This window comes from Chlamydotis macqueenii, chromosome 2, assembly GCF_036417535.1.
Source record: "Chlamydotis macqueenii isolate bChlMac1 chromosome 2, bChlMac1.mat, whole genome shotgun sequence".
In the NCBI taxonomy this organism is placed as follows: Eukaryota; Metazoa; Chordata; class Aves; order Otidiformes; family Otididae; genus Chlamydotis; species Chlamydotis macqueenii.
The window spans coordinates 8,433,998-8,459,262 of record NC_141557.1 but is presented as its reverse complement, the minus strand read 5'-3'; the positions used below and the strand labels follow the sequence as shown (position 1 = coordinate 8,459,262).

Here is a 25,265-nt window from a genome sequence, read left to right as displayed (position 1 = left end):
CCACATAGTCACATGAACATATTGTACCCAGGGAGATAAAGCAGTCTCAACAGACAACCTGCTTTTTCCTCTTTTCTGAGAGCTTGACTTGGAAGCTCTGAAATTCTCCCTGTATTTTTCTCTAGACACAATACACACCTACATATATCTTAGTTACCTCTAAAATAGCCAGTGAGAAACAAATTATATGGAAACTTACTGAAACCTGGGCTAATAAAGCATAAGTATCACATATTTGCCACCCAAGCTGAAGAACTGGCAGCAGTAATGATCTGGCTAGGTGCTGTGGTTTTGTTAGTGAGGGGGGGCCTAAGGTGGCAGCTTCTGTAGGAAACTGCTAGAAGTCTCTCCCCTTTGTTCAGGGGACTCTGCCGGGCCTAAGGCCCTGCTGCTGGCCAAGGCCGAGCCGATTGGTAGCAGAATGTTCCATGATAACGCCTCTGCGATAACGTATTTAAGAAGGGGAAAACAGAAGGAAAAAAAAAAAAAAAAAAAAAGAGAAGAGAAGATGTGAAGAAGCTGAGCGAGGGCAGAGGCGCAGAGGGGGAGGCGCAGGCCTCATGGGCCTTGCAGGCCTCACCCTCTGGCCTCTCGCCAGGCAGCCGACTGGGCCCAACTCGACCCGGCCTGGCTGCAAGAAGTGGAGAGGAGATGAGATGGATGATGTGAAGAGATTCTGAGAGGCGTCTGCCAGCCTGTTGTGAAGAACTTTTCTTGTGAGAGGAACGGCTGCAAACGCCACGGTCAGTTCAGAAGGAGGGGGAGGAGTAATGCGGCTCCTGGCCAAGATTCCCCTGCAGCCTGTGGTGACGACCATGGTGGAGCAGGTTGTCCCCCTGCAGCCCATGGAGGTCCACAGAGGAGCAGAGATCCACCTGGAGCCCGTGGAGAACCCCACGTCAGGGGAGGCGGATGCCTCAAGGCAGCTGTGGCCTGTGGAGGGCCCGCTGGGACAGCTGTTCTGGAGAGACTGCACCCCGTGGAAGAGATGACCTACGCCAGAGCAGTTTCATGAAGGACTGTGGCCCGTGGGAGGGACCCCACAACAGAGCAGGGGAGGATGTGAGGAGTTCTTCCCCTGAGCATGAAGCAGCAGCATAAAACCATGCGTGATGAACTGACTGCAACCCCCATTCCCTCTTCCCCCCCGTGCTGCTCAGAGCGGGGAAGGTAGTGGAGATAATGTTAAGCTTGGGAAGAGGGAGGGGTGGGGGAAGGTTATCTTGTTCTCTATCTCATTATCCTGGTAGTTTTAGTAATAAATGAATAGTTTTTCCCAAGTCGAGTCTGTTTTGCCCGTACCAGTAACTTTAAGGATTTTCTCCCTGTCCTTATCTCAAACCTCGAACCGTTTTTCTTATATTATCTCTCCCTATTCTCTCGGAGGGTGGGGGGAGTGAGAGAGAGACTGCGTAGTCTGGTCCCGATCGGGGCTGACCTATGACACTAGGCTTGTTTCCAAGCATCAAATTGCACTGCAGTGATCACAGTCTCCTCTACTTGCTTCTTCCAAACTTTGACGTATTCTGCCCTGGTCAAGGTAACAGATCCTTATCAACCTCTCCCCTCACTCCCAAACTTCAGTTTTAGCGCTAGGCTACAAAACACCAGCTTAAGCTACAAAATAAGCACGCGCCTCCACTTCTATGACCAAATTTGTAACCCAGTCTCAAGCATCTTCCCCAATATTAATTCTTCATCTAATTAGCCTTACTGTTCTCCTAGTCCTGCTTGCTCTTCAGATACATTCTGTCATCCTCACCATGTCTTTGACTGCCTAGTGGTTCCTAATCCCAGTGCATCCAGCTTCCCAGTTCCCTGATTCCAAGCTGGTGGTCTTGTCTTGCGGCAGTCGCTCAGGCACTCCTATTTACCTCACCAAGACCCTGTCTTTCTTGCCCACACATTTAGTCCAGGCAACTTCCCCTCTTTTTCCTGCCTTGTTTTCTCCTGGAAGGAGAAGTAAATGAGAGCACAGGGTGAAAAAGATCCTGTACTTATATTTTAAATAACACTTGTACCAGCTCTCCCTTTCCTGCCAACCCATATCTGTCTCATCCCAAAGCAGCCCTGAATTGCAAATGCCTGGAAAGTGCTGTTGAATTTCACACACCTCCTATGTAATGAAACATCCACAGTGCAGTCAAACTCAATTTTCTTCCTTGAAAAACTGAGCAACAATAAAAATATCTAAACAACTCATTTAGACATAACAATATTTTTCCACCGTTTCAATCTTGGAATGAAAGTATTTGGAAAATTTCAACCAAAACGATTCAGAGGCAGGCAACCAGCACAATATCTTGGTTCAAACCACAGATGTCTGGCAGTACTACACATGCTGAGAGCAGCTTTCTATATCCCTTCACAAGAAAACTTTAAAATCTTAGGAAATAAGCTTTACCTAAGTTTTAGAACTTAGTAATACAAAGTTATTTTAGATCTAAGAAAGGTCACACTTTGGAGAAACTATAATACTTTAATTTTTTTTTTTAAACAAACTAACGACCAGCAAGAGTTTTTATTGTTAAAAATACAAGCAAGGCCCATTTCAAGTGCCCTTCAGTAACAAATAATTAATTAAGAAGCAAATATTTACTGTCCTCTAAATACTTTCACTGATTTTAAGATAAACTAACAGTTATCCAACTCTTATGCAAAAAGTGCTATCCAAAAATCCTCAAAAATACCCACCAACATAGACTGAGAAAATAGTTTTTGCTCTAGTTTTACTAGTGGTATACTTCATACAATTATATCCCACAACAAAAGTTGGGTCAAAGTAACTTCAAAACAATCCAACAAAATCAGAGCAAGAAGGAAATAGTTGAAATTTGGAACTCTTCCTGTTGGCCTCTCTCTTCTTTCCATTCCTCACAGTTAAGAATTCTGGGGGTTTTTTTCCACTTGCTTTTTAAGTAAGATCCCAGTTAAACTTTGTGGCTGAGAAGTTTTTAAAGGTAATAAATATTTTCTAATCCTAAAGCCAACCCTCCTCCTCCATTTTGCACTTAAAGTAACATGTAGATCGTTTTTATATCCTGCAACGAATATGAGTTGTCAGGATTCATTAGTGCTGAAACAATGACCCTTCCTGCCAGAGCACTTACTCCACGCACAATGGAACAGAAGATCGGGTTTTTTGAAACTTCAAAGTTTCAAAAGTGGCAAAACTACAGAAGTATGGCTGATATAAATCACATCACAGTAAAGTTGCATGCTATACAGATAACTGAGGATCGCTAAGAAACACCTACTTATCTGATCACTGAAGAGGTTTTGACTTTATGTATGTGACATTTTGAAGAACTACTAAGATATGACTGATCACATTTTTTGGCTGATAACCAAAGGCCAATCAAGCAAAATTAATTGCAAAGACATGTTATTTGCTGAAAAAAGCTAATAACCAATATTTGCTTCTAAAAAAAAAAAAAATTACTTTGATTCTTTTCTTTCTAAAATCCATAAAAAAGACTGACCTCAACTTTTTCTCTAAACCAGCTTTGCTTCTATTATCCCTGAACGGTGAAATAAAATTCTGCCCTAAACTACAGTAACATGGGCAGGGGGAAGCTTGTGTTTTCAGATTTTACACTGCTGAGATTTTTTTTTTAAGTTTTCAGGACAATTCCAATAGGAATTTGACTGTGTGACGGATTAACTTCATTCACTACATGTGAAACTAAAACTCTAAGGTTCAGTCAGAGCTACTACTTCCAGATACACACACACACTTTTTTTTTAGTAAGAAAATATGTAAACTACTGTGGATTCTTTTCTGTTATGAGGTGCTTGTCTATTATTCTGAAATACCATTTACATTTGTATTTATTTTTTTCAGTTTAATAGGAATACACTAATACTACAACTTCAACTTTCACTTGTGCCACACACTAATTGTCCTGCAAACAGTACAAATTAATATAACAGTTCTCCATTACTTAAAGTTTTTGAGGGTGCTGTTTTGGGGTTTTTTTTTGCTCAAGAGTAGTTAAACTATAATTCTAGGAGTGGATTATTTTACCATTAGTGTTAAACTCTACATTCAGCAAGTATTTGCTGCTAATAACCCCCAAGTGCCCTCTGGTATTTTGTAGAAGAGACCAGGCGGAGCCATTTAACTTCAAAAATTAATGAAGAGCAGGTGCAAAAGCCAGTTTTCATAATGGTCTATTTTTGATAAAATAAGCATACTGTAACATAGATGCATAATAAATCTTTATATGCACAGTAGTTACTCTCATTTTTCATGGTTTTGCTATCCGGACAGTTTCAAATTACAACAAACTATTCAGGACACACATCAACTAAGACTTCCTACAAAAAATAATTTTAACTATTACTTCACCATCATTAAACCTTTTAGGAAACTTCTCTACTTAATAAATCTCGCAGTCTTCAAAACACCTATATTCAAGTTAATAGGTTTCAATCTAACAAAAGGAAGAATTACAAACGCCCATATGAGAAAGATCTGGCAGAGCACGTATGGAAACTTTTTAGAGGACCTTTCTCCCCTTCTCATCATTATTGAATTTTATATATATAGTATCGGTATTATTGATTTAGTATCATTAATATTCATTATTTAGTATAATTAATATTCATTACTTAGTATCATTATCAGACTGATTACTTAGTAGAAGTGCAGCAAAATGCAAGGAAAGACTCTTAAAATTGAGTTTTTAGCTAGATTTAAAGCTAGTTGCACGAAAGGCACAGAATTAGGAAACAGCACAAGTCCTGAAGCAGACGTATCAGTCATGCCACAGTCCAGCCCTGAAGTCTTTAACCACTATGTACCCTTTACAAACCTGCAACCACTTCAGCACTCTAACTCCTTCTAAACTACCACCTGCAGTCCTGGCATTAACAAGTATTTCAAACCTGAGAGAGACACTGTCATTTGGGAAAGCTGGAGAGCTCTTGAACAGCCTCTCAGCAAGGCTCTGTGGGCTGTGAGGGGACACAGCTCTGGCCATTCTTGCTTTTCTTCTGTGAAAACCAAAACGTGACGTCAATACCTAAACACTGAAAGCAAGGTACTGAACATCAAGATTTTTCTTAAAACTACCAAAGAAAGTAATTCTTGGTCTGTTGTTTTTCCTGGTTTTAAGGAGTGTGTTGAACTCTATTGTTTAATTTATTCTCGTGTAATTTTGCTTTGAAAATTCTTACATATAATCTTTTTTTTTTTAATACAAGAACTGAGGTATAGAAGGAAATTACATTTAAAATAGGGTTCTGTGTCGTTTTCCAAAGAGATGACAATCACAGACATTTTAGAAATACTTCAAAGGAGAAGATAATGGCATACTGAAATGCTAATGACAAGTATTTTATTGTCTTAACACTTTAGCTTTGTTAAGTTTACTCTGAGAAAGAAAAAAAACCCAAAATGTACCCACTCGTCCTCCCACACACGCTATAATTTACAGCACCTCAGATTGATATTTTCACACAATTCCACATGCTTGCAGGTTGTACAATTTTCCCTTCTACTAGCTTCCATTATTCAATATGGCTAAGGCATAACTTACACCTTATCAATCACTTCTGGAAAAAAAAAAATGCAATGCCAACTTGTGTCTCCAATTCATTAGAGTTGTGAATAGCTCATTGAACATGACTTTCACACACTCAGGCAATCCCACCTCCTGAAAGAACACGAGATAAGGTTACTTTAATCCTTTCAAAGAACTGCACTATTTTGCCTTCCTTTTATCCCTTTAAATATCCTTCCTAGTTAAGAAATTAACATTCTCTATCATACAATTCTTACACAAATTGTACTTTTACTTTTCTGCATCTCTTGTTAATTACATGATGTTATCTCCAATAATCTATTCATGAAGCACAGATAACTTTGGTTACCAATAAAAGAGAAAACTTAGCATAAATTGCTTAGCACAAAGTTAATCTCATAAAGCAAGGAATAAAGAGGATCTAACAGCTATTATATGACTTATCAGCTTCTCTAAAAGGGTCACTCTACTTTTTTTCATGAGACTAATTAAATACCTTAACAATGTCATTGAAACTTCATGAATCTTTCAATAAAATACACGCTGCCTCTACAACATGTTTTCATTTATTAATCTCACTTAAAATGCAAAGAGCTAGGAGAACCCCATTGACAGTTAAGCAGGGCCACTCAGTTAATTCTTCTTATATGGTTTAAATGCAAAGAATAATGACCACTATAACCTATGACAATTAAAACTATAGCCATCTGTCACAAGATGCTAATCCTCTTATTTCAGCAGCTACCAGACTTTTTGAAAAGCTTTCCTAAAATGTCTACCTTCTGGTGCAAGGAACTGACTTTTCATCCTCTTGTGTAAGAAGCCCTGCTTCATGTATCTTTTACATAGTTCAAAGATTTTCAAGTAGAAATGTACATATCCCACAAACCATGTCCCTTCACACTCAAGTTTCACAGTATTCTCACTTACTGTGCACAGCACACAGAAAGGGAATGATTCATGGAAATTTTATAATAAAACTTATTTTGGTATTTCCTTAAATACAGTCTAAATGACTCAGAATGTCCCTGTGATGTCTATGACACTCATGTAACTCCATTGAGGCAAACGAAAACCTAGCAAGCACCATGATTCTCCCAATGTATTTAACATTATAAGACGACCTTATATAAAAATTCATGCCTTAAATACATTTCAATCAAGGACAAATTAATGTTCAGAGTGATCATAAAACTCAAGAAGATGATTGTATGCTACCTATACACCAGTCTTTTCAAAGCTTCTGGAATATATTTTCTGAGGGGAAAATGCAAGGAGATAGCGAGCGCTGGTTCAAGTATGTGGACTGCACAGATTCTAGTATTACAGGCAGTCTGAGCCTAAGAGAGAATGAGTTGATACTTTCCTCAACTGAGCCAAAAGTAATTTTTAATATTAAAATGTACCACATAACTTGGATAAGTTTCTATTTGATAGCACACAACTCCAAGAGATAACAAAGTATGTTGGAAGGTTTAGGTACAAGTCCAGGTCATCTGTAAGAGAAATCACCAGTGCCCGATTTCACTGTTGAAGGTCCCAAAACAGAATTCAGCCATCATGTAAAACCAGTACAAGGAAGGAGAGAAAGGCATGGAATCCCTTGTTATTTAAGCCAACTCATGAGCAAATAGCTAAAATAAGGACACAGGCAATACAGAAAAAGGAGGATACTCCCAGCATACTACGATAATCCCAAACAGTTCAGGAGACTGAAGTTAAAAATTAGATTAATTGTATATTAAAAGTATCTTTTGTCAGCAAGTTTCAGGGTACCCCCCCAACACCTCAAGAAGGGACATATTCAGGTTGCAAATGGAGACAAAAACACTCCCAACTTCAGTGTGTTTCTGTAAGAGAAGCAAAGCAGAACGACCCACAAACAACCAGTTCTACACAGGGGGACTGCTTCACAGATAGGTTTCTTGACCCTCCATCTGCTCTAGCATGGAGGTAAACGTTACAAAAGGAAAATCTGCAGCACAAGTGGTCCCACTCAAGAACAATCCTCAGAAAACACTACTAAATGAAATGCAGGCATAGGAAAGATGTTGTTAACGAAATCCCAGCTCTAGGTTTAAATTCCTAACAGTGCTCACGTGTAGAAAAACTATGCTCCCATCCATCTGTTTTTTATAGATGAAGGAAGAGTGTCTCCAGCAAGGAGAGACATGCCATGATAAGAAATAGTGTGACAGACAAGTTGTAGCAGTCTGCACTGTCTGAAGGAAGAGTAAACCCAAATCTCCCAGATTAGAGCACAATCCTAAGTAGTATTTTAAACAGGTGTTTTAAACTAATTCATCTGGAAGATTCAGTTTCACTTTAGTTTGTAAACCTCTTCAGGGGTGTGGTGTAGAAGAGTGCATGATCATTTTTGTTTGGTGCTCTCAGCTTTTTAAGATTAAGTACAATACAAACAGAAATTGGAGAAAGAGTACAAGCAACACTAGTGCCACTAAGAATGACAAACCCTCCCTTGAAAGAACAGAATTTCATAATAATTTTATTTAAAGACAGTAAAATCCTTCTGCACATCTTTTGTGCCAAAAGCTAACAGTTTTAGGGATGTAATAAAAAATTAGGGATCCAAAAGTTTTGGACCTTCTCTGCTTTCAGAACTAATGAGATAAAACATCTAACAAAATCCACACCTTGTTCTTGGACTTATCAGAAGCTACTCTATGGAAATATTATTACAGTGTGTGTTTACATAGTGTATCTTGGTGACCTGCAAGTCACTGATGATTAGAAATAAATCTGAGGTCAGAACTAAGCTGGATCATTAATACCAAATTCAGGATTTCTACATTATACTCCAAGCTTGAAGGTGCAGTTACAGTTAATTCAAAAACAATCTGAAAACCTCAACGATAAACACATGTGACCTGGGGGTGATGCTTCTCCCTTCAACAAAAAATGCTCAGACTGCTACAAAAAAAAAAGTCAAGCAGTCAGCTTTATAGAAGACAAATATTAGAACTGTTACTAACCTGAAACTTCATCTGTGTCAGAAAATAACATTTTGGACCTCACTATTTAGTAGTTAAATTACTCTATTCCTGATTTTTAATTCTGTCAGAAAATCTCATTTTTGAGACGTTTTACACATTTCCGACATCGCAAACACACTGATGCAAGATCTTTACATACCCAGAGCTCCCAATGTGTCTGCAGGTTCTACTCATATGTTGTGTATGAAGGTCTGAACATTTTTTCCTCTTTGGGTATCCTCAGTCAACCCACAATATTCCTCTAAGTTACCTCATTGCATTGTAAGTGGTAGTACGACTTCCTGTTTAATAATGAATGAAGCATATTTTCCTCTCACATTCTAAAGAATTAGCAAGAACTGAAGGTGCAGAAAGTGAATAAATACCAGTTTATAGTTCTGTGGTTTGGGGTTTTTTTTTTTTTGTATTGTGATGACACAAATGTGTCTTTTAAAAGGACATTTTGTCAGGTGAGTGAAAATAGCTTAGGAGAACTATACTATCATCAAAAACTCTCTAATATTATAATAAGCATATTTTAGCTCTCCATTCAGTGTTTAAGGATTAGATTACTCTTACTGTATTGTAGCAGGAAGTCAATTGTGTATTTTAACTGGATTTCTTTATGAGTCTTGACTTTTGCAAAGTATTTCTTTAAAAGTGCCTAATTAATGGCTACGTAGCTATATGCATAGTACTTTTTCCTCTTTGCCTCAAAAATTTATGCTTTGCTTACAAGGCTTAAAAAACTTCAAATTTCCTTCATACAAATATATAACAAACAGTGTTCATACCTATATATTGATCTATATATAAAAATATGTATCTAAACAAAAACTTTTTTACTGTGAGAGTGACTGAGCAGTGGCACAGGTTGCCCAGAGAGTCTGTGGAGTCTCCATTCTTGGAGATATTCAAAAGCCATCTGGACGTGATCCTAGGTAACCGATTCTAGGTGGCCCTGCTTGGGCAGGAGGGGTGGACAAGATGACCTCCAGAGATCCCTGCCAACCTCAACCATGCTGTGATTCTGTATTTAGCAAATCCTAACACTGAGACTGAAGAAAATGTAGCATCATTAACACGGGGGGGAGAGGAATAAGGTAAAACAAAAATCCTACAACTCTCGTTTCCTTGGCAGTGCTAAAGAGCAATCACTTAACAGAAAGGTAAATGATAACAACTACAAAAGATAAATGCACAAGTTTTCTGTCTGGTTTTAATACCTACAGAGCACGTGCACACTGGTGGCAAGTATGACAAGTTAAAGGGTTACTGCATTTAGAAGTCATCTATTTCTCTCTTATTTAATAGCTGTTACCACCATGTTTAGCTGCTGCTGCTCCTCCTGCAGATGGGAATTCATTGATATGATTAAATTTGATGGTATGATAATGTATGGTAATCGTGATTAATCAGAAGCCCACTAGCAAACGGAGGATGTTGGGTATTATGTCACCTGCATTTTAAACTGCATTCCCTCTATGCCAGCCTGACAATATTTGACAGCTGGAGGGATCTCATGCTGCATCTGCTTGCTATTACCTATAGATCTGATACGAGAAAGTGCCCATCATTCCTTCACTATCTTAAGTGCTGTAATTATATGGCTTTGCAGTCAAGTTGTGAAAATAGTAAGTGTTAAAAATGAAAGCTTTTTGCTAGCTACTGAACAAGCTCTGTCTCACATCTGCAAGGGCTATAATCTGAAAGAAATGTAATTTGATGCAGCACTCTCACTCAAACATGATTTGCATGAAATGCTGTATAAAGCGCTATCCAAGAAATGTCAATCAACACCACCTGATACCATGTATCCCGTTAAATGAAAACAAAATGCTTTCTACACTACCTGTGATCTGCCACTGCTACACAGTAATAGAGTGAAAATTTCATTTACTGTTACTCATTATAGTAAAGCCATAGCTAAAGCAGAATAATTGTGAGGAAGTACGAGAATCATTTTCACAAGTGGCTTTTTATTTCCATTAACAGTTTCTCTCCAAATGCATAGAGCTGCAAGCACATACTGGTTATAAAATATCATTAGTCAAAATCAGTTTAAAACAATTGCGTGTACTCAGACGCAAGACCATTTAAAATTGTCCTTTCGGTAAGCACTGGAAAACACAAGCCAAGACCACAGTAACAGTTGCTAAAAACTCTTCTTGCTCATAGCAACTCACAATCAAATTTGAAATGATGGAAAAAATTTAACTCCCTATTTGCATTTCCCACAACAGCAAAAACTATTGTAAGTTTTGTTTCCAAATGCACTACAAATTTTTGGTTCTACACACTGCAAGAGGTGTTACATAAGGGCACACCCACAGACCCAAGCAGTGTAATATCCACTGAACTGACAAGCTTGCTAAAATGGTGTTTGCAGGCTGATTCAAGTCAGTCCAAGGGCTACTTTGGGGAAAAAAAGTAAATCATATTCTAACGTACCTTTTATAATTAGTTTGTAAAGCACTAATAAATTGTTTGTCTTAAAGAAATGTTTCGAGCAAGTGGCAATGAGGGACAGCGACCTCTGTTCTGAGCAACAACTGGGCACCTGTTTAAAAACCTCTCAGATTAAAGCATAAAGAAGTGTTTGAAAGCAGTGTTTGAATTTTAACATTTGAAAGCTCAGAATTTGTCAAACTACAGCTTTCAGAAATGGAAAAAAAAAAAACCTGAAAAAACCTAATTAACTGCCTTTCATAGCATCAATTTAAGACAACATCTCACGTGTGGAGATCAAGTGGAAGCATGTTGAATAAGAATATAAAGAAACTTCACTAAGTTTTTTTTATAGTTTAAGGGGAAAAAAAAAAAATCAAGTATTCTTTGCGATAAAGATGATTTTGAAAGAAAACTGTAAGGTAAGTTCCAAAAACAAATAATGTAAAAATCCCCTGGGAACTGAGAAGACATGTGACATAGAACATTCATAAGGGCCTGAGGACAAGTTGCTCTATTAAAGTCTTATTTTCACACTGAATAAAATATAATTTATGGCACATCATTCAACTTTTTCAGACTTTAATTCAACAGTTATCTGAAAGGTACATCACACACTAAGGTGTCCTTTCAAAGGAGAAAAGCTCTGTGCATTAAAAAGTATTAAAGCCTTCCTGGCATAAATGAGTTGGGCATACGCTAGAGCCCATTCATCTTGTGCTTCGTGCCACTTCAGTTTATTGCGAACTGCAGCTCTGAAATTCAAGTTGACTGAAGTTAATAAAATGTGTCAGTGGGATGGACACCTAACCCAGCTTGCCCCACACCCAGGCATGTCAGGTTAAGGATAGCAGTTAAATTGAAATTTATCCCAATTTCCTGAAAATTCTCCTGGCAAAAGGCAGACAGTTGTGTTAACATGCTCTGCTCTCTCTGCAGCCGTTTCAGAGGAGGATCTAGGACAGAGACAGAGGGGGAATGGCCCCATATCTCTCTCCTGCCTTGAGTAGCGTGAGGTAGGTTCTCCCCAACCACTTCTTCACTCCAAATACTTATTTTCCGGCCTCAGATTTGGATGCTAGGTAACCCTCACAATTCCTGGCTGAAAAATTCTGACAGTGAAAAACACCCTTCCTCTGCCATGTTCTACCCCAAAACAAGCAGGACAACATTTGTTCCACTTTTGTATGTCCTTAAAAAACTGCACATAATTGTGCCGCATATTAAACTTACTTCCATGCTCATTAAGTTAAATAAATGTTGGAAGCAAAAATTCTTCATAAGTTTTTCTTTGGGCAAACATCGAAATATTTTGGACACAGAATGCGTTAGTGGACTCACATAGAGATGAAAAGATCTGGACCATCAACTTAGCTCATAAAAACTGCCATTTGAAAGCAAACAATTTTGCTAGTTTTACATAAAGTAAGGATCTGGCCTCTACAGTAATAAGTTAGCAGCAGCCTACATATAAGGTGTTTAGAAATACCTCTTCCATGTTATATCTCTGCCCTGTATTTTACCCCACCCTACTTCACAGAACACAGTAGTTGAAAGACAAACTAACCCAGATAAACAGCATGGGACAGAAAAAGCAATGGTCCCTCTTGTGTAACAAGAAAAGCCACAGGCTCTGTGGCTCACAGGCTCTGCTTTGGGGCATCTGCAAGAACTAATAATTTGGTCAGAAAACATATGAAAAATTCAGGAGACCCATACAACTGGTCTATGAATAAAACCTCATGAATGAAGCTGACAGTCCTAACAAAGTAGACTGTTATTTGTGAAACACCAACCATGACACCGAGACAGCAATTCAGAGAACCACATTTTAACCCACTTTAAAGCAAAGGCATATGTTAACACAAGACCTCCAGAAGGATTCAGGCAAAGAGTTAGCTTAATCAGTTTAAAGAAAACACACAGTTGGCACTTGCACAGTTCCAGGTTAATTCAAGTACCTGGAAAAACATTAGCATCAACTATGCTTGAAGCATGCATCACTATCAACTACAGTCACCCAAAGAGTATTTTGCAGTTTAGACAGGCATAGAAGCCTTGGCAGAACTCAGGGCTTCAAGTCTCAGTTAGGACAAATTCACCATGTTTCTCAGCTGCTAACATGCCTCAGAACCATCACTTATTCAGTCCTAATCAGTTGAACATAGCTCTCAAATACAATTCACACTAAGTCACCTTGAATGCTTACAGAGTAAGAGATAGACAACATCCTTGCTTGGTACAAGATTCCTGTAAATGTTAAAGTAACTTTAAGGAACACAAACAGTTAATCCCAGTATGTCCTTTCTAGTACTTCCACTCTAAACATTTAAGGGGTTAAGCTTTAAATAACTGAACAACAAGCCCTAGTCTGAAATATTAAAATTTAGATTCAAAGTTAAGTGAATTTAATCAGTCCCAACGTCAAGCAGGTTCAGTCCTGATCAACATTACCCTGACTTAGCACTACATTAGTTCTTATAATTTAGAACTCACACCAGCAGTATGCCAACATGCTCATTACAACTTTGTTCAACTCTTCAATTACATCTCTCTGCAAAAGGTTGTAAGAATTAACCGTTACATGGTTACAACTCACTTCATTAGCCTCAAATTAATAACACCTGGTTTCCAATGGATTTACGACTTGCAATTGATTAGCTCTGATTGAAGCTCTTCCCATGTTTGGAGCACACACAGGCCCTCTGTGCTGAGATGTTTCTCTCCCAGATAAGACAGGAACTCAGAGGCAATTTTGCCTTCAGTGAGGGCACTAGCCCCTTTTAGGTCTCTGCCTTGCAATAGTTTCATTACCTTTAACATTTCCACCTCTGCCACATTCAATCAAAACAAACCTTTCAGTTCAAAGTTAAATGGGAAAGCAGGTTAGAAATATTTAATTCTAACCCCGCAGTTTTAGAAACAAAGCAACCAGAAAAACCAGTTGACTATTATCCTTTGATTAGACAATCCTAAAAACAAGAGCAAATTCAAGTTATTACATATCCAGAGATTCTTCCTACAGTGAGGAAAACAATGAATGAAATAGTCTAGAATACTACTTTGATCATTTTCAAATGGCTTGTCAAAGTTGTCTAACCAGTGCTATACTGCTATAAGTCAACGTTTATATATAAACAAGTGAATTATACTGGCAAAAAGGCATTTGACATGTAACAGAACAAAAATAAAGGTAGTTCTGCAAGATAAAGCATTCAAGACAATTTGACTTCAGCTCAAGAGCTAACATACTACATTTAATAAAGCAAACATGAGATATGTACACAGTGACACTTAATTCCTAATCCTAATATGACTGATAACCTATGCAAAATTTATAAAGTACTTCAGAAGGGAAGTCCATATTATACCCATTTTGTAAATGTGTGAGTCACAGAAAGATTAAGTAACTTTCTCAGGGTCATATAGCAGGTTACTAGCTGAAAGAGGGGAGAAAAAAAAAAAAAAAAAAACCAAAAAAAACCCAACTCACTCAGGGCAATCAAAACACAGTACTGGATCCTCTTAGTTAAGCTGGCCCTCCTCCTCTTTATGAAAAAAGAACTACATTAATTCTTTGCTAGTGCATTGCTTACATAAAAAGGCAGGAAGCAGTCAAGTATTTTCCTTCAGGCAAAAGGAGCAAGAGTCCTACCAAAAGTGTTCAATCTCTTATTCAATTTTAAGAACTGTTGCAAAGAAGATTAGCTAGGTTTGCAGTACTTCGACTTGCTAAAACAAAAGTGAACAGAATTAAAATCTAATTTCACACTCAATTTAAAAAAATTAATTTCCAATTTTTCTACACTAATGTAAACACACTTCAAAGATGTCAATTACAATGCCTTTACAGACATTCCTTGTCCTCCAATTTCTTTTCCTCCCCAAATTGTGTTTAGTAGAAAAGCAACTTAGTATCAAAGGAAAACAAATGCAAGACAATTGCTTTCATAAAAAACCAATTAGAATTGTTAATTGTTTTAAAACATTAATAAGGTCTCCACGTAATACTAAAGGCTCCTGAAGAAAACTATTTCCTTTGAAACCACAATATTTTTGAATAGAAAAATATCTCTGGTAAAGTCTTGCTGATGAAATTATAAAACACAAATTTACTTAAAGAAACCATGGCTTTACTGCTTAATCGTTTTATACTTCACATAAGAAACGGCAATTTTATAACTCAAAAAATATTCTGTGTCAAAACCAACCAGGTATGCGCATGGCAATCAAAAGTCACAGCAGGTTTTTGACATCTGCTTCTTTCAAATACATCTGATCTCTATGCAAGTAATTTACTGTGTGATACTACACAGATGTTCCAACATCTACTTTCCTCCTTCAACACTGTACGTGTTAACATAGGATAATTTTTCTATGTTTTATATATTTGGGAAACAAAATATATAGGTCTTTATTTGGAAAACTTGGAAATATTCAAAGCAATATTGCATGAACTATTTTTTCTTTTGCTTATTTTGATATTCTACAATCCACTTGTCCTAAAAGATTTAGGACAACAAAATTGTGAAATTATGACAAAAAGTCTAGAAGTATACACTCTCTCCATTCACAGGATTTAAAAAAATTATCAAGTGAAATTAGCCTCGTGAAGCCAGCTTCTTTGTATTAGAAGTTAGAAAAATACGAGAAAGCAAGGTCATACAATGCCATTCCCATCTTTAATATAAAAATATGAGGACATTTAAATGCCTGAAGTAATGATAAAAATGAAGTATTGCTGATTTTTACAACAAAAATACATATACTGCTTTCTAAGCTTAGGGATTATTTCAAATAGCCTTTCATTATATCAAATAAAATAAGGATTCTATTTATACAGAAAGAATCAAGTAATAAAATGAAGCCCATGTGCCTTAAGACAAGATGCGTTCACATCTCTCCCACTGGAGAGACTGGTTCAACAATTTTACAGTTAAACTGAATTAATTCTACTCTCAAAAATCCATTGACCTTAAGCTTTTAACAAACATTTTCAACTGCAGAGTGTATTGTCAATATTTACAAATCCTTAAAATTATACTTCACTAGAACAGCTTTTATTTGCTATATTAATATTTCCTTGCAAATGTATGCTTATCCATATCAGAGAAGAAGAAACACCTGGTACTCACAGGAAATCTCTGGGGTCCTACAGCAGGTCTTGGCTGGGCTGGAACTGGCAGCAAGGGCACTGAAACAAGAAGCACCTTTTAACACCATTTGTTTTACCTAACAGTTGTTGCTGTTACTTCCAAAAGCAGTTGCAAAATTAAAATTTGCTGCATTTACCTGCACATGTCACAGTTCTTACAATTAACTTCAAGCAACCATTCCCTCCCTGCAACATGCAACAGGGCAATTAGGATTCTCCTAGTCAATTTACATAATTAAATTCTGCCTTTTCCAGAATTAAATTGCTCCTTGTTGCAGGAAGGAAGACTAGAATACTTATTTAGCCAAAGACATCTCTTAGACAAAGCTGACAGAGACTCCAACGATAATTTCATGTTTCAAGTAGAAGGATACATGATTTAATTTGCCTTCTCAACTTCACACCCCTCAAGATTTCCTAGGTATCTCCCAGTCTCACCACCAACCTCCCACAAGAAGCATGGACACAAGAGACTGTCTAGTATAAATCACTGTCCACAGGAGGGTAAAGTAAGGCATGCAGCGGCAACTAACAGCAAGCAAAAACTACTTCATCTGGCCTTGCCACCATAACAGTATATGAAACTGTGATCACAGTTTGTGTAAAGACAGAATGATGATCTCAGATCAAAGTCCACCATTTCACAAAGAGACACCAAGAAAAATTTATTTTTCCTGAAAAATAAACTCCAAAATTAGTATTTCATGGAGATTAACATGGATGACTTTTTCCTACAACTGCATTTCAAAAGACTAGTCAGAAAAAAATATTTCCCAAAACATTCACTTAATATTATGGCATAACATACAAAGCATCTACAGTTGGATGACCTTGGGAACTAGATCTATATTTGAATTCCCAGTACAAAGTGTAATGACAGATCTCCCGTTTTCCAGAACACTTTTTATTTCCTAAGTTGTCCAAGTGGTTAAAAATACAAATGTTTCAATGTTAATCAAAAAACCTAGAGAAGTGAAATAAAGCATTTCAAACAGTATTGTTTGAAATTTGCCCATTTACTAAAAATTTTTAGTAAGGTTATTTTTTCTTCAGTTTGTTTTTAGCACTTCTGAAAGCAAGAGCAAAATGTTGCCCACACAGGGTTAAGCACTGACTTTGCAGACCACTACCGTATTACACTTCAGAGCAAGAAAGACGTTAAGAAGTGCTGTTAGGTCAAGGGAGAAGTTGGGTGCATTTCCCAACACAGGAATTTGCCAAGATGCCTCAAAAATTCCTTTTTCCCTTGGTAACTGAGGCACAAGAACGAATGCATCAGTAGTTATTTTTAGTTCATGTCCATATTTGGCTTCTATCCACTTTTGTCAAGTATTCGTGGGTTTACTAGTTCAGGGACCGATGGGGTAAAAATTAATTGCACCAGTCTTTCAGCACCAAAGGACTGCCTGCAAACTTTGGATCAGGTTACACGAGAAAACTAGTTGAATAGTCTCATCTTGGCTTCTAATGAACATATGTCGATATCAAAGAGCTATGGCCACCTGGAAAAAACTGACAGTGCTCTTGACAGATTGAGGACTAAAATAGGTTGGTATTACAGGTCAGAGAGGCACTGAGAAAAACTGCTAAGGTGGAAAATGTAGAGAAATGTCAAATGAATGGGGCACTCGTGTCTATTTCAGTATCCTGCCTCTGGCAGTAGCACATAGAGAGATACACATTTATATATTTTAAGCAAATGAATTTAATACTCATGAAAGATAGCAGTTCAAGCTGTGTGCCCTTTCAATCCTTGGACGCTTGCTGAAGCAGCAAAGAAGTCTCAAATAAGCATTCATTTTCCTGACATCAAATCTTCCACAGGTTTGAAAAGTATGTTTCAAAAATAATACACAGCATGTTTTTAAGACGTTATTTTAAGAAGAATAAACTGCTTTCGGCTGTAAATTCCAATGCTATACCTGAAAAGATGAAGCAGCAATAACTATATTGATTATTTAGGAGAATTACAATGTAATTTTTTTTTAAAAGGTTAAATGGTATACTAACCGACCGAGCTGCCATAAACTGCTCATTGGTTCAAGTCAATTTTGACAGCACCACAGTATCCTTGAAATAGTTATCTATGGTATAAACACTAAGGGGAAAAAGCCTCAATACCTATTATCACAGGTTGAATTATTATTTCACAGTACATCTAAATACAGTCTCCTCCAGCATTTATAAATTGATCATACTCAAATCTGGACGTGCATTCAGCCAAAAATTACTACTTACAACTCAAAACTAATTTACAGAATAGGACACACACAAAAAAGAAAACTATGTAACGAGTAAGTAGCTAAAAGACATGGGATTCAAATGCCACAAAGGGCACAACTGAACGCCAACTGAACAGTATCTGCAGCAGATACATGCAGAGGCTCACATAACCATTTGAGGTGTTTCAGAGTAAGCCCTTCTTAATAATTTATGAAGCTCCAAAGACTACAAATAGAAATTTGTTTGAAACAAAACTGACTTGAAAGTAACTTTTTTTTTTTTTGAACCAAGATTCAAGGCTGGGCGGGGAGCTGGTGGCCACTGTAGGAGATCTGCCTTTGAGACATCAAAGGAATAAGCCAATTACAGGTTTCTTCAAGAGTGCTGCAACTCACTTTCAGGCTGAAGTAACTGGCCACTAGAGCTCTTGCACATGCTTTTTTATTCACATGAAAATGTCATAAAAATTTACAGGAGGTTTGAGTCTATTTTAGAAAATACTGACATACTCAACACATTTCAAGACCAACTCAAACTAAAAAGATGTTGAGAAAGTATATTTCTACGATTTGCATTTACAAGAAGTGTCCCTGGTGCTGACAATTAGACATATGTGAGCTTAATCTTGCCATAAATTTAAAGAGCAAAAAATGCCAGTCTACACTAAAACATGACAGCACACCATTAGAATTACCAGAACCTAAGTGTGTATATCATGCACTTCCACATATGGCATTTTTAGCTTCCAGGCATCACATTTTGAACAACAGAATCCCAGTAAACTTTGCACCTGACTGTATTCTCCAATGTGTAAAAACCCTCATGTGTCTGGAAACACATTCAGCCAAGAAAGGGCAGGACATCATCAAGAACATCAAGTCAATCTGATCCTTCATACTTCTGTTACCCTGAAATAAGTGATACTGCATGTGAAACACACTCTAGTGTTGTCAACTACCAGTCTTTGCTTATTGGGACCTCAAGCAGACAGATTAAACTTGAGGGGGGCTTATCAAGAGGAAGTTCAGAACAGCTCTCCCTACACTGAAATTTCTGTCTACCATTTGCCTGCAGTGACTGCTTAAAAATTCATCTTAATATGCAAATACCGTTGCAGATTTTAGAATTATGCTCATCTTCCCTGAAGAAGACATTCTCCTTAGGTGTGCAAATGTACACTTTCATGTAACATAACTGTACTGCTGTAGACGAAAAGACTGAGATGGCCACTATTCTGAGCCACTGCACAAGACTCAGATTCCCATACATGCTCTCCAATCATGAAGATTACAATTCTACAGAGATTTAAAAGACTGCATTTAATAGCATGCTGCACACCTATTAGCAGAAATATTCAGTAGCCTTGCCAAGGATTTCTTCAGTAAAATGGACAGCACAAAGGTATTTCATATGAATCAGCTGCCATCAATACACATAGCAAAGATCTTCCTCACTGAAATACAGATCTAACACCATTAAAAATTTCATTCTCCGGGACTGCTCATTCTGAGAGGACAACTACACTTTTACCAGTCAAGAAACGAATGTGCACACAAAGTTTGCAGCTATTAAAAAAAAAAAAAAAACAAACAAAAAAAAACCACAACCACCCTACAAATTCAATATTGAAAATCTAACATGCAGGAGGTACAAAACTTAAATACAGAAGACGTTGACTGTTTCACAGGGACAGAGAAGAAGCATCCAGAATAGTCTAAAAACCATTTTTTTGCTTTTCACAGAACAGTAACTGTTGCTTTGGAAATGTTAGGGAAATGCACAGAAGGCATAAATCCAAGACTAAAGGACCTTTTGGAGTGCTTCCAGATAATCTGTCTTGATGCATAACTTGGTGGGAAGCACTGATTTTATTAGACAGGGAAAGCAAAATAATCTCTACAATGCAGCTACTATGAAGCCATCTGTGAGAAGGCTAATAGATCTCTATCAACTGGCAATATCCTACCCTGCCAAATTCCTACTTTTCACTGGTCAAATAAATGGAGAAAAGATAGCACTGGCTTGGAGTACTGCTGATTTGAAGGGGAAAAAATACAGAAAACTTAATGGTAAATACGTATAAATATATATTTCTTTACTTTTTCTAGTACCTACAGAATCACACATCAATGCTATGTAGGTCTCTTTTTTTAACTTCTCAGGGATTAAACATTTCCTAAATAAGCAGCAATGTTAACATCTCTGCTAAGAGCTGCTCTAAAAAGTGTAGCCCAAAGAGTGCTTGTGTTAAGTTACAGAAAAAATGTACTTGCAAGCTGCAAAGCAAACAATCACAAATGTGGCACTGAAAGGACAACCAAGGGCATGTATCGTGTCAAGTAAGGACAGTAGCTGCTACCTTCCACAGAGCAATGACAGTGCAAGGAGTGCCTCAGCATACTCACTAAAGTAGGTGGGTGGTCATTCTGTGAATGCTTGTCTGAAGTTGGAATGATGTGGGAAATTATGATCTGCAGTACTTATCTAATTTTGAAAACTGGCATTTGCTACTTTTAAAAAGCACATTCTCTTTCCAGTTTCCATTTTCATTGCTCTTTGCAGGCTTTACAGTAGAGTAACAAAGATGACAGTTGAAAAGACTTTACTATTTCAGTTGGCCACAGCCGAACAACATTATGTCTCACTTTAGGCAAAACGCTTGTTTCAAGGTTAAGGAAAAAAAATAGCAGCCTGAAGCACATTTCCATAACATGATAAACAGATTGTTGCATCCCTGGCAAAGAATAAGATGAGTCATGCTTGCATGACTCAGATGGTGTTCAGAAAGCTCACCTTGTACAGGTGTCACTACTGTCCCCTTGAAATGCGGATTTATGTGTATGTTCTTCGGTTGTTGAGGTGTCACTGGAGGTGGAGTCATCATTATTCTAGGTGTTTCTATCTGAGGGGGCATATGTAGCCCTGGAGGAGGAGAAGAATGATGCTGATGCTGCAAAGGAAGCAGAGATTGTAACTGTTGCTGCTGCTGATGCTGCTGCTGTTGTTGTTGCTGCTGTTGCTGCTGTTGTTGTTGTTGCTGCTGCTGTTGGTGCTGCTGGAACAGACTCCTAACAGGTTGCTGGTGTGTTGGAATTAACCTCTGTGAATGAGTCTAAAGTCAGACAAAAGAACAAAGTCAATAGGCTTTAAAGTTAAAATATCTTTACATAAACCAGCAAAAAAAACCAAGAAACCTTTGGAGAACAATTAAGGCCAAATAAGAACAGAAACATCTCCTTCCCATATCATCACCTGGAACTGTTAAGAACCATCAGCACAGGAAAGTAAACGAACAATCACAGACATTCATGTGAAGGAGCGGACAGCAAAGCAGCATACAGGGAATGCAGACATTCATTCACTTATTTTTAACAGTCAAGTTGTCTAGTTCTTGTATGTTAGGGTTTTGCATATGTCACTGGAAATCACCATCAACTGCAATAAGGTATGTGTGATGACCACTAGAAGTCTGAAACTAGTATCAAAACAAATCCAGAAACTTTTATGTCCTGTATAGAAGAGCCTCTTTGAGAAAATAGCCCTAACAGAAGCAACAAAAAATCAAAATAGAAATTAAGCTAGATTCTTAAGGTATCAGTGGAACCCATCTACCCATACTGCTTGAAGAAAAAACTACCTTAAAGATACCTTTCAAAGGTACCTTCCATAACACAGAAGAAAGTCTCCGGCTGCTCAACACCCTCAAACACAAATGGCCAAAATCAGTTACAACAAAAGAACTCAAATATTATAATGTTTCTCTTCAGAGACATTCTTCTACTTCTGAACTCACTGATACTAGATATTAGTCTTAGTTCAGTAACTTCCAAATGGTAGCGCACAGAGAGTCCCAAATAGTCAACCTTTTAGTTACAAAGATATAAGACATCATTTTTTTTTCAGCAGCCATATACATAAAGCAAAGCAGCTACGAAGTATGCACAAGAAAAAGATATTGTAATGAGCACAATGTTTACAACATTTAAGATCAAAATAACTAGCAAAGATTGCAACAATACAGAAAAAAAAATTATTCCACCCTCACTGTTTTAAAAGCACAAAATATTCTACTGCAGGGCTCTCAACCACTGAGATACCCACTGACTCCTGCTAGTGATGAGCACCTAGAGTTACTGCTGTTGGAAAAAAACTCCTTTGTTTAATACAGATGACCTTGTTCTGCAAAGACATACACAGGCTTTGTTCTAAAGTCTCAGCTTCCAGTACCTTCTATGACAGTTAAAAATACGTGTGGGCTACCTCTTGATCACACGCTTGCTGGGGTTTGTTTTTTTTTGATGGAAAAAGTAATATCTTATAGTTTGTGATACAAAGCTTGGGCAGGGTGAGGGGATCATAAAGTTAAATATAATCTGAAATCTCAATATATTAATTTAAATAGTGGTAATTACCTTCCTAAGTTTTCATTTGCCTCCATAGTAGCACAGTAGGTATACAAATAGATTTCAGAAGTATCAGTAAAAATATTAGTTTGACAAAAACCAAGAAATATTTTACAGAATAATATTTTTTAAAACTAAATTACTATTAATAATGTGGTACTGGTGCAGGTAGAGGATTTCTCAGAGGAATTAACTTTTTCCTCCATCCTTACACAAACTAGTAGGTAAGCTTGATCGTGTTGTGTGAGTTGAAATCCACTTTTCATTTGGAGGCCTTGAGATTCCTCAAGTTGAGGCTGGTAACGGAGCTAAGCACATACTTTCACAGTCACCACGTTATGCCAAGCCCATCTTACCTAACAGTGCCCTGGAAGAGCAAAATTACACACTGGAATATATATTCCATTTTTGTAAAGATTCACAATTTAGAATGCATTTCTCCATAATTTCCCGACAGTACGTTCAAAGAATACTAAGGATTAAAAGGTACCATTGTCGATGGCTGGTTTGGCAGCAGCGCAGGCCTATGATCCTTCATTCTTCCCCTATCACTATTGTCTCTCCTTTGTTCTCCCATTCCGTGGCACATAACTGAGCCTCCTCTTCGCCCTCCTCTCCTTGAGCCATACCGTCCCTGTTTAAGCTGTCTTTCCCTCTCTTCAAATTCAAGTAATGCTGCTTTGGCTTCCGCAGAAAGTTCTGTTTAAAAGAGAGAATGGGAAAAAAATTAGCTTCATGCTGAAAAGATGGAAAATATAATGGAAAACATTGCTAGAACTATAGAAGCACTCCTGCAACTAACAAAATTTGCAGGCACTTTGATCTCCTTTAGGTGGCATGTTAACATTTCGTTAAAGACATCTTTAAAAGGAAAAAGCACACAGATACTTTGTCTGTTGAACAGGCAAAAAGCAGCAGGTAAATTAAACAACCATGAACAAAAAGGTTTGGGGTTTTTTTTAATGCTATTGAAGTTTGCCTTATGCTGTAAGACAAGGCTGCAGTTCCTCTCACATTTGCATTAAATAACATCTCACTTATCTGAAGAAATGTCAGGCAGCACAGTGAAGCCCCCAGTAGACTTCACAATAAAGGATATGTTGAGTCTTCCATATAAACAGATTTTACCCACCAGACTCTTCTGCCCATTGGCCTGTTCCAAAGAACAACTTTCAGAAGTTGTTTTTGAATATGTTAACTACTTAATATTTTATCTATCTGAAATGTTTTTGAATATGTTAACTACTTAATTTTTTATCTATTGTATGCAGCTGAAGAACCAGCTGTACTTTACAAGTTATTTCACTTACAGAGAGCGTACTTCAAAATCTGTGCTCAGCTCAAGTCAAATACATGGTCACTGATAACACCCACTCAACTCACATCACAGATAAAGACCAGAGAACAGATGGTACTCAAAGACTGACAAATTTGGTTGAAACCTAGGACAATGCTGATAAAGTTAAGAGAAAACCATGTAGTTACAGGCCCAGGTAATCAAATTACTTGGAAATGCAGAGAAAGTCTACATCAAACTTCAGGAAACACACCGTGACAGCACAAGCAGTGCCACTCACTGGGCTGCAGTTACCTGAAGTGGATAAACTTCAACCCAAACATGCAGCTGACGATTTTGCCATATGCAAATCAGATCTCTTGTTACCTCTAAAACTGACTTCTGCCTCTAACAGGGCAAAATTAAAATACTCTTCAAGAAACACACTCTTGTCAAATAAAAACACATTTTGAATACATATAAGTGGCAGTTAGTGCAATAATTCAAAAGTCTGCTCTTAACATTAAGAGACTGGGTACAGGGACCGCTTTTCAGCACAAAGTGGTTTTACTTGCCAATACTACACATAATGGCTATAATATCTGAAGAACAAAAATAGTTTGTTTCTGGCAGCTGAGACACTACTACAATGTCTCCACATCACTACATATCCTCCATCAAGAATATATAACTAAAGCAATTAGAAAACTATTAAAATTTCTTGCAAGTCTAACAGATAAAGCTACTTAAACCACCATCTTAAACACCTTCATGAGTAATCTCAATTAGACTTTGAAGTTGAGGATTGACAGAATGGCAGAAAAGGGCGAGTGCTGCGCATTCCTATTGTGACAGTTTTTCCTTACTGGTCTACAAAAACCACCTGCACGACTGAGCTGTGAAGACTGTAAATTTGCATGTCCCAGTTTTCAGAAGTATTCAGCACCTCCAAAAGGCACGGGCTTTTTGATTTTTAGAAGAAAAGTTTAGAACTTGCCAACTGTCTAAGAACACAGGAAAGATGACAGATTCTTGAAAGCCCAGGATCTGCCATAAAGCTTCCTATTTAATTTCTGCACATTGGTGATAAGACAAGTTTATCTTCCTCCTTTTCCCTCCCCTCTGTGACACCACAATCAAGTAGCATAAAGCTTTAATTTACAATCACACCAGACAGTTTTATGAAATGCTACCTTTGCCCTAGCACCTGCCTCGAGAGATTGGCAGAGCTCAAGACAA

At 37.5% G+C, this 25,265-nt stretch overlaps 1 protein-coding gene across 8 annotated transcripts in view; it reads right to left on the bottom strand.

Annotated features, from left to right (window-relative positions):
• RBM33 (RNA binding motif protein 33) overlaps positions 1-25,265 on the bottom strand; it is a 99,557-nt gene that overhangs the window by 43,543 nt on the left and 30,749 nt on the right. For 7 of the 8 annotated variants that reach the window (XR_015257801.1, XR_015257802.1, XM_086741842.1 and 4 more), the window contains exons 8-10: positions 23,241-23,449; positions 21,141-21,459; positions 16,105-16,163 (exon numbers count right to left, since the gene is read on the bottom strand). Coding sequence is in view for 6 of the 8 variants with exons in the window: in XM_086741842.1 (XP_086597968.1) it covers positions 16,105-16,163; positions 21,141-21,459; positions 23,241-23,449 (587 nt within the window). In the remaining 2 variants the exon portion in view is untranslated. The remainder of the gene's footprint in view (positions 1-16,104; positions 16,164-21,140; positions 21,460-23,240; positions 23,450-25,265) is intronic. The other variant, XM_086741846.1, reaches the window with a different exon arrangement.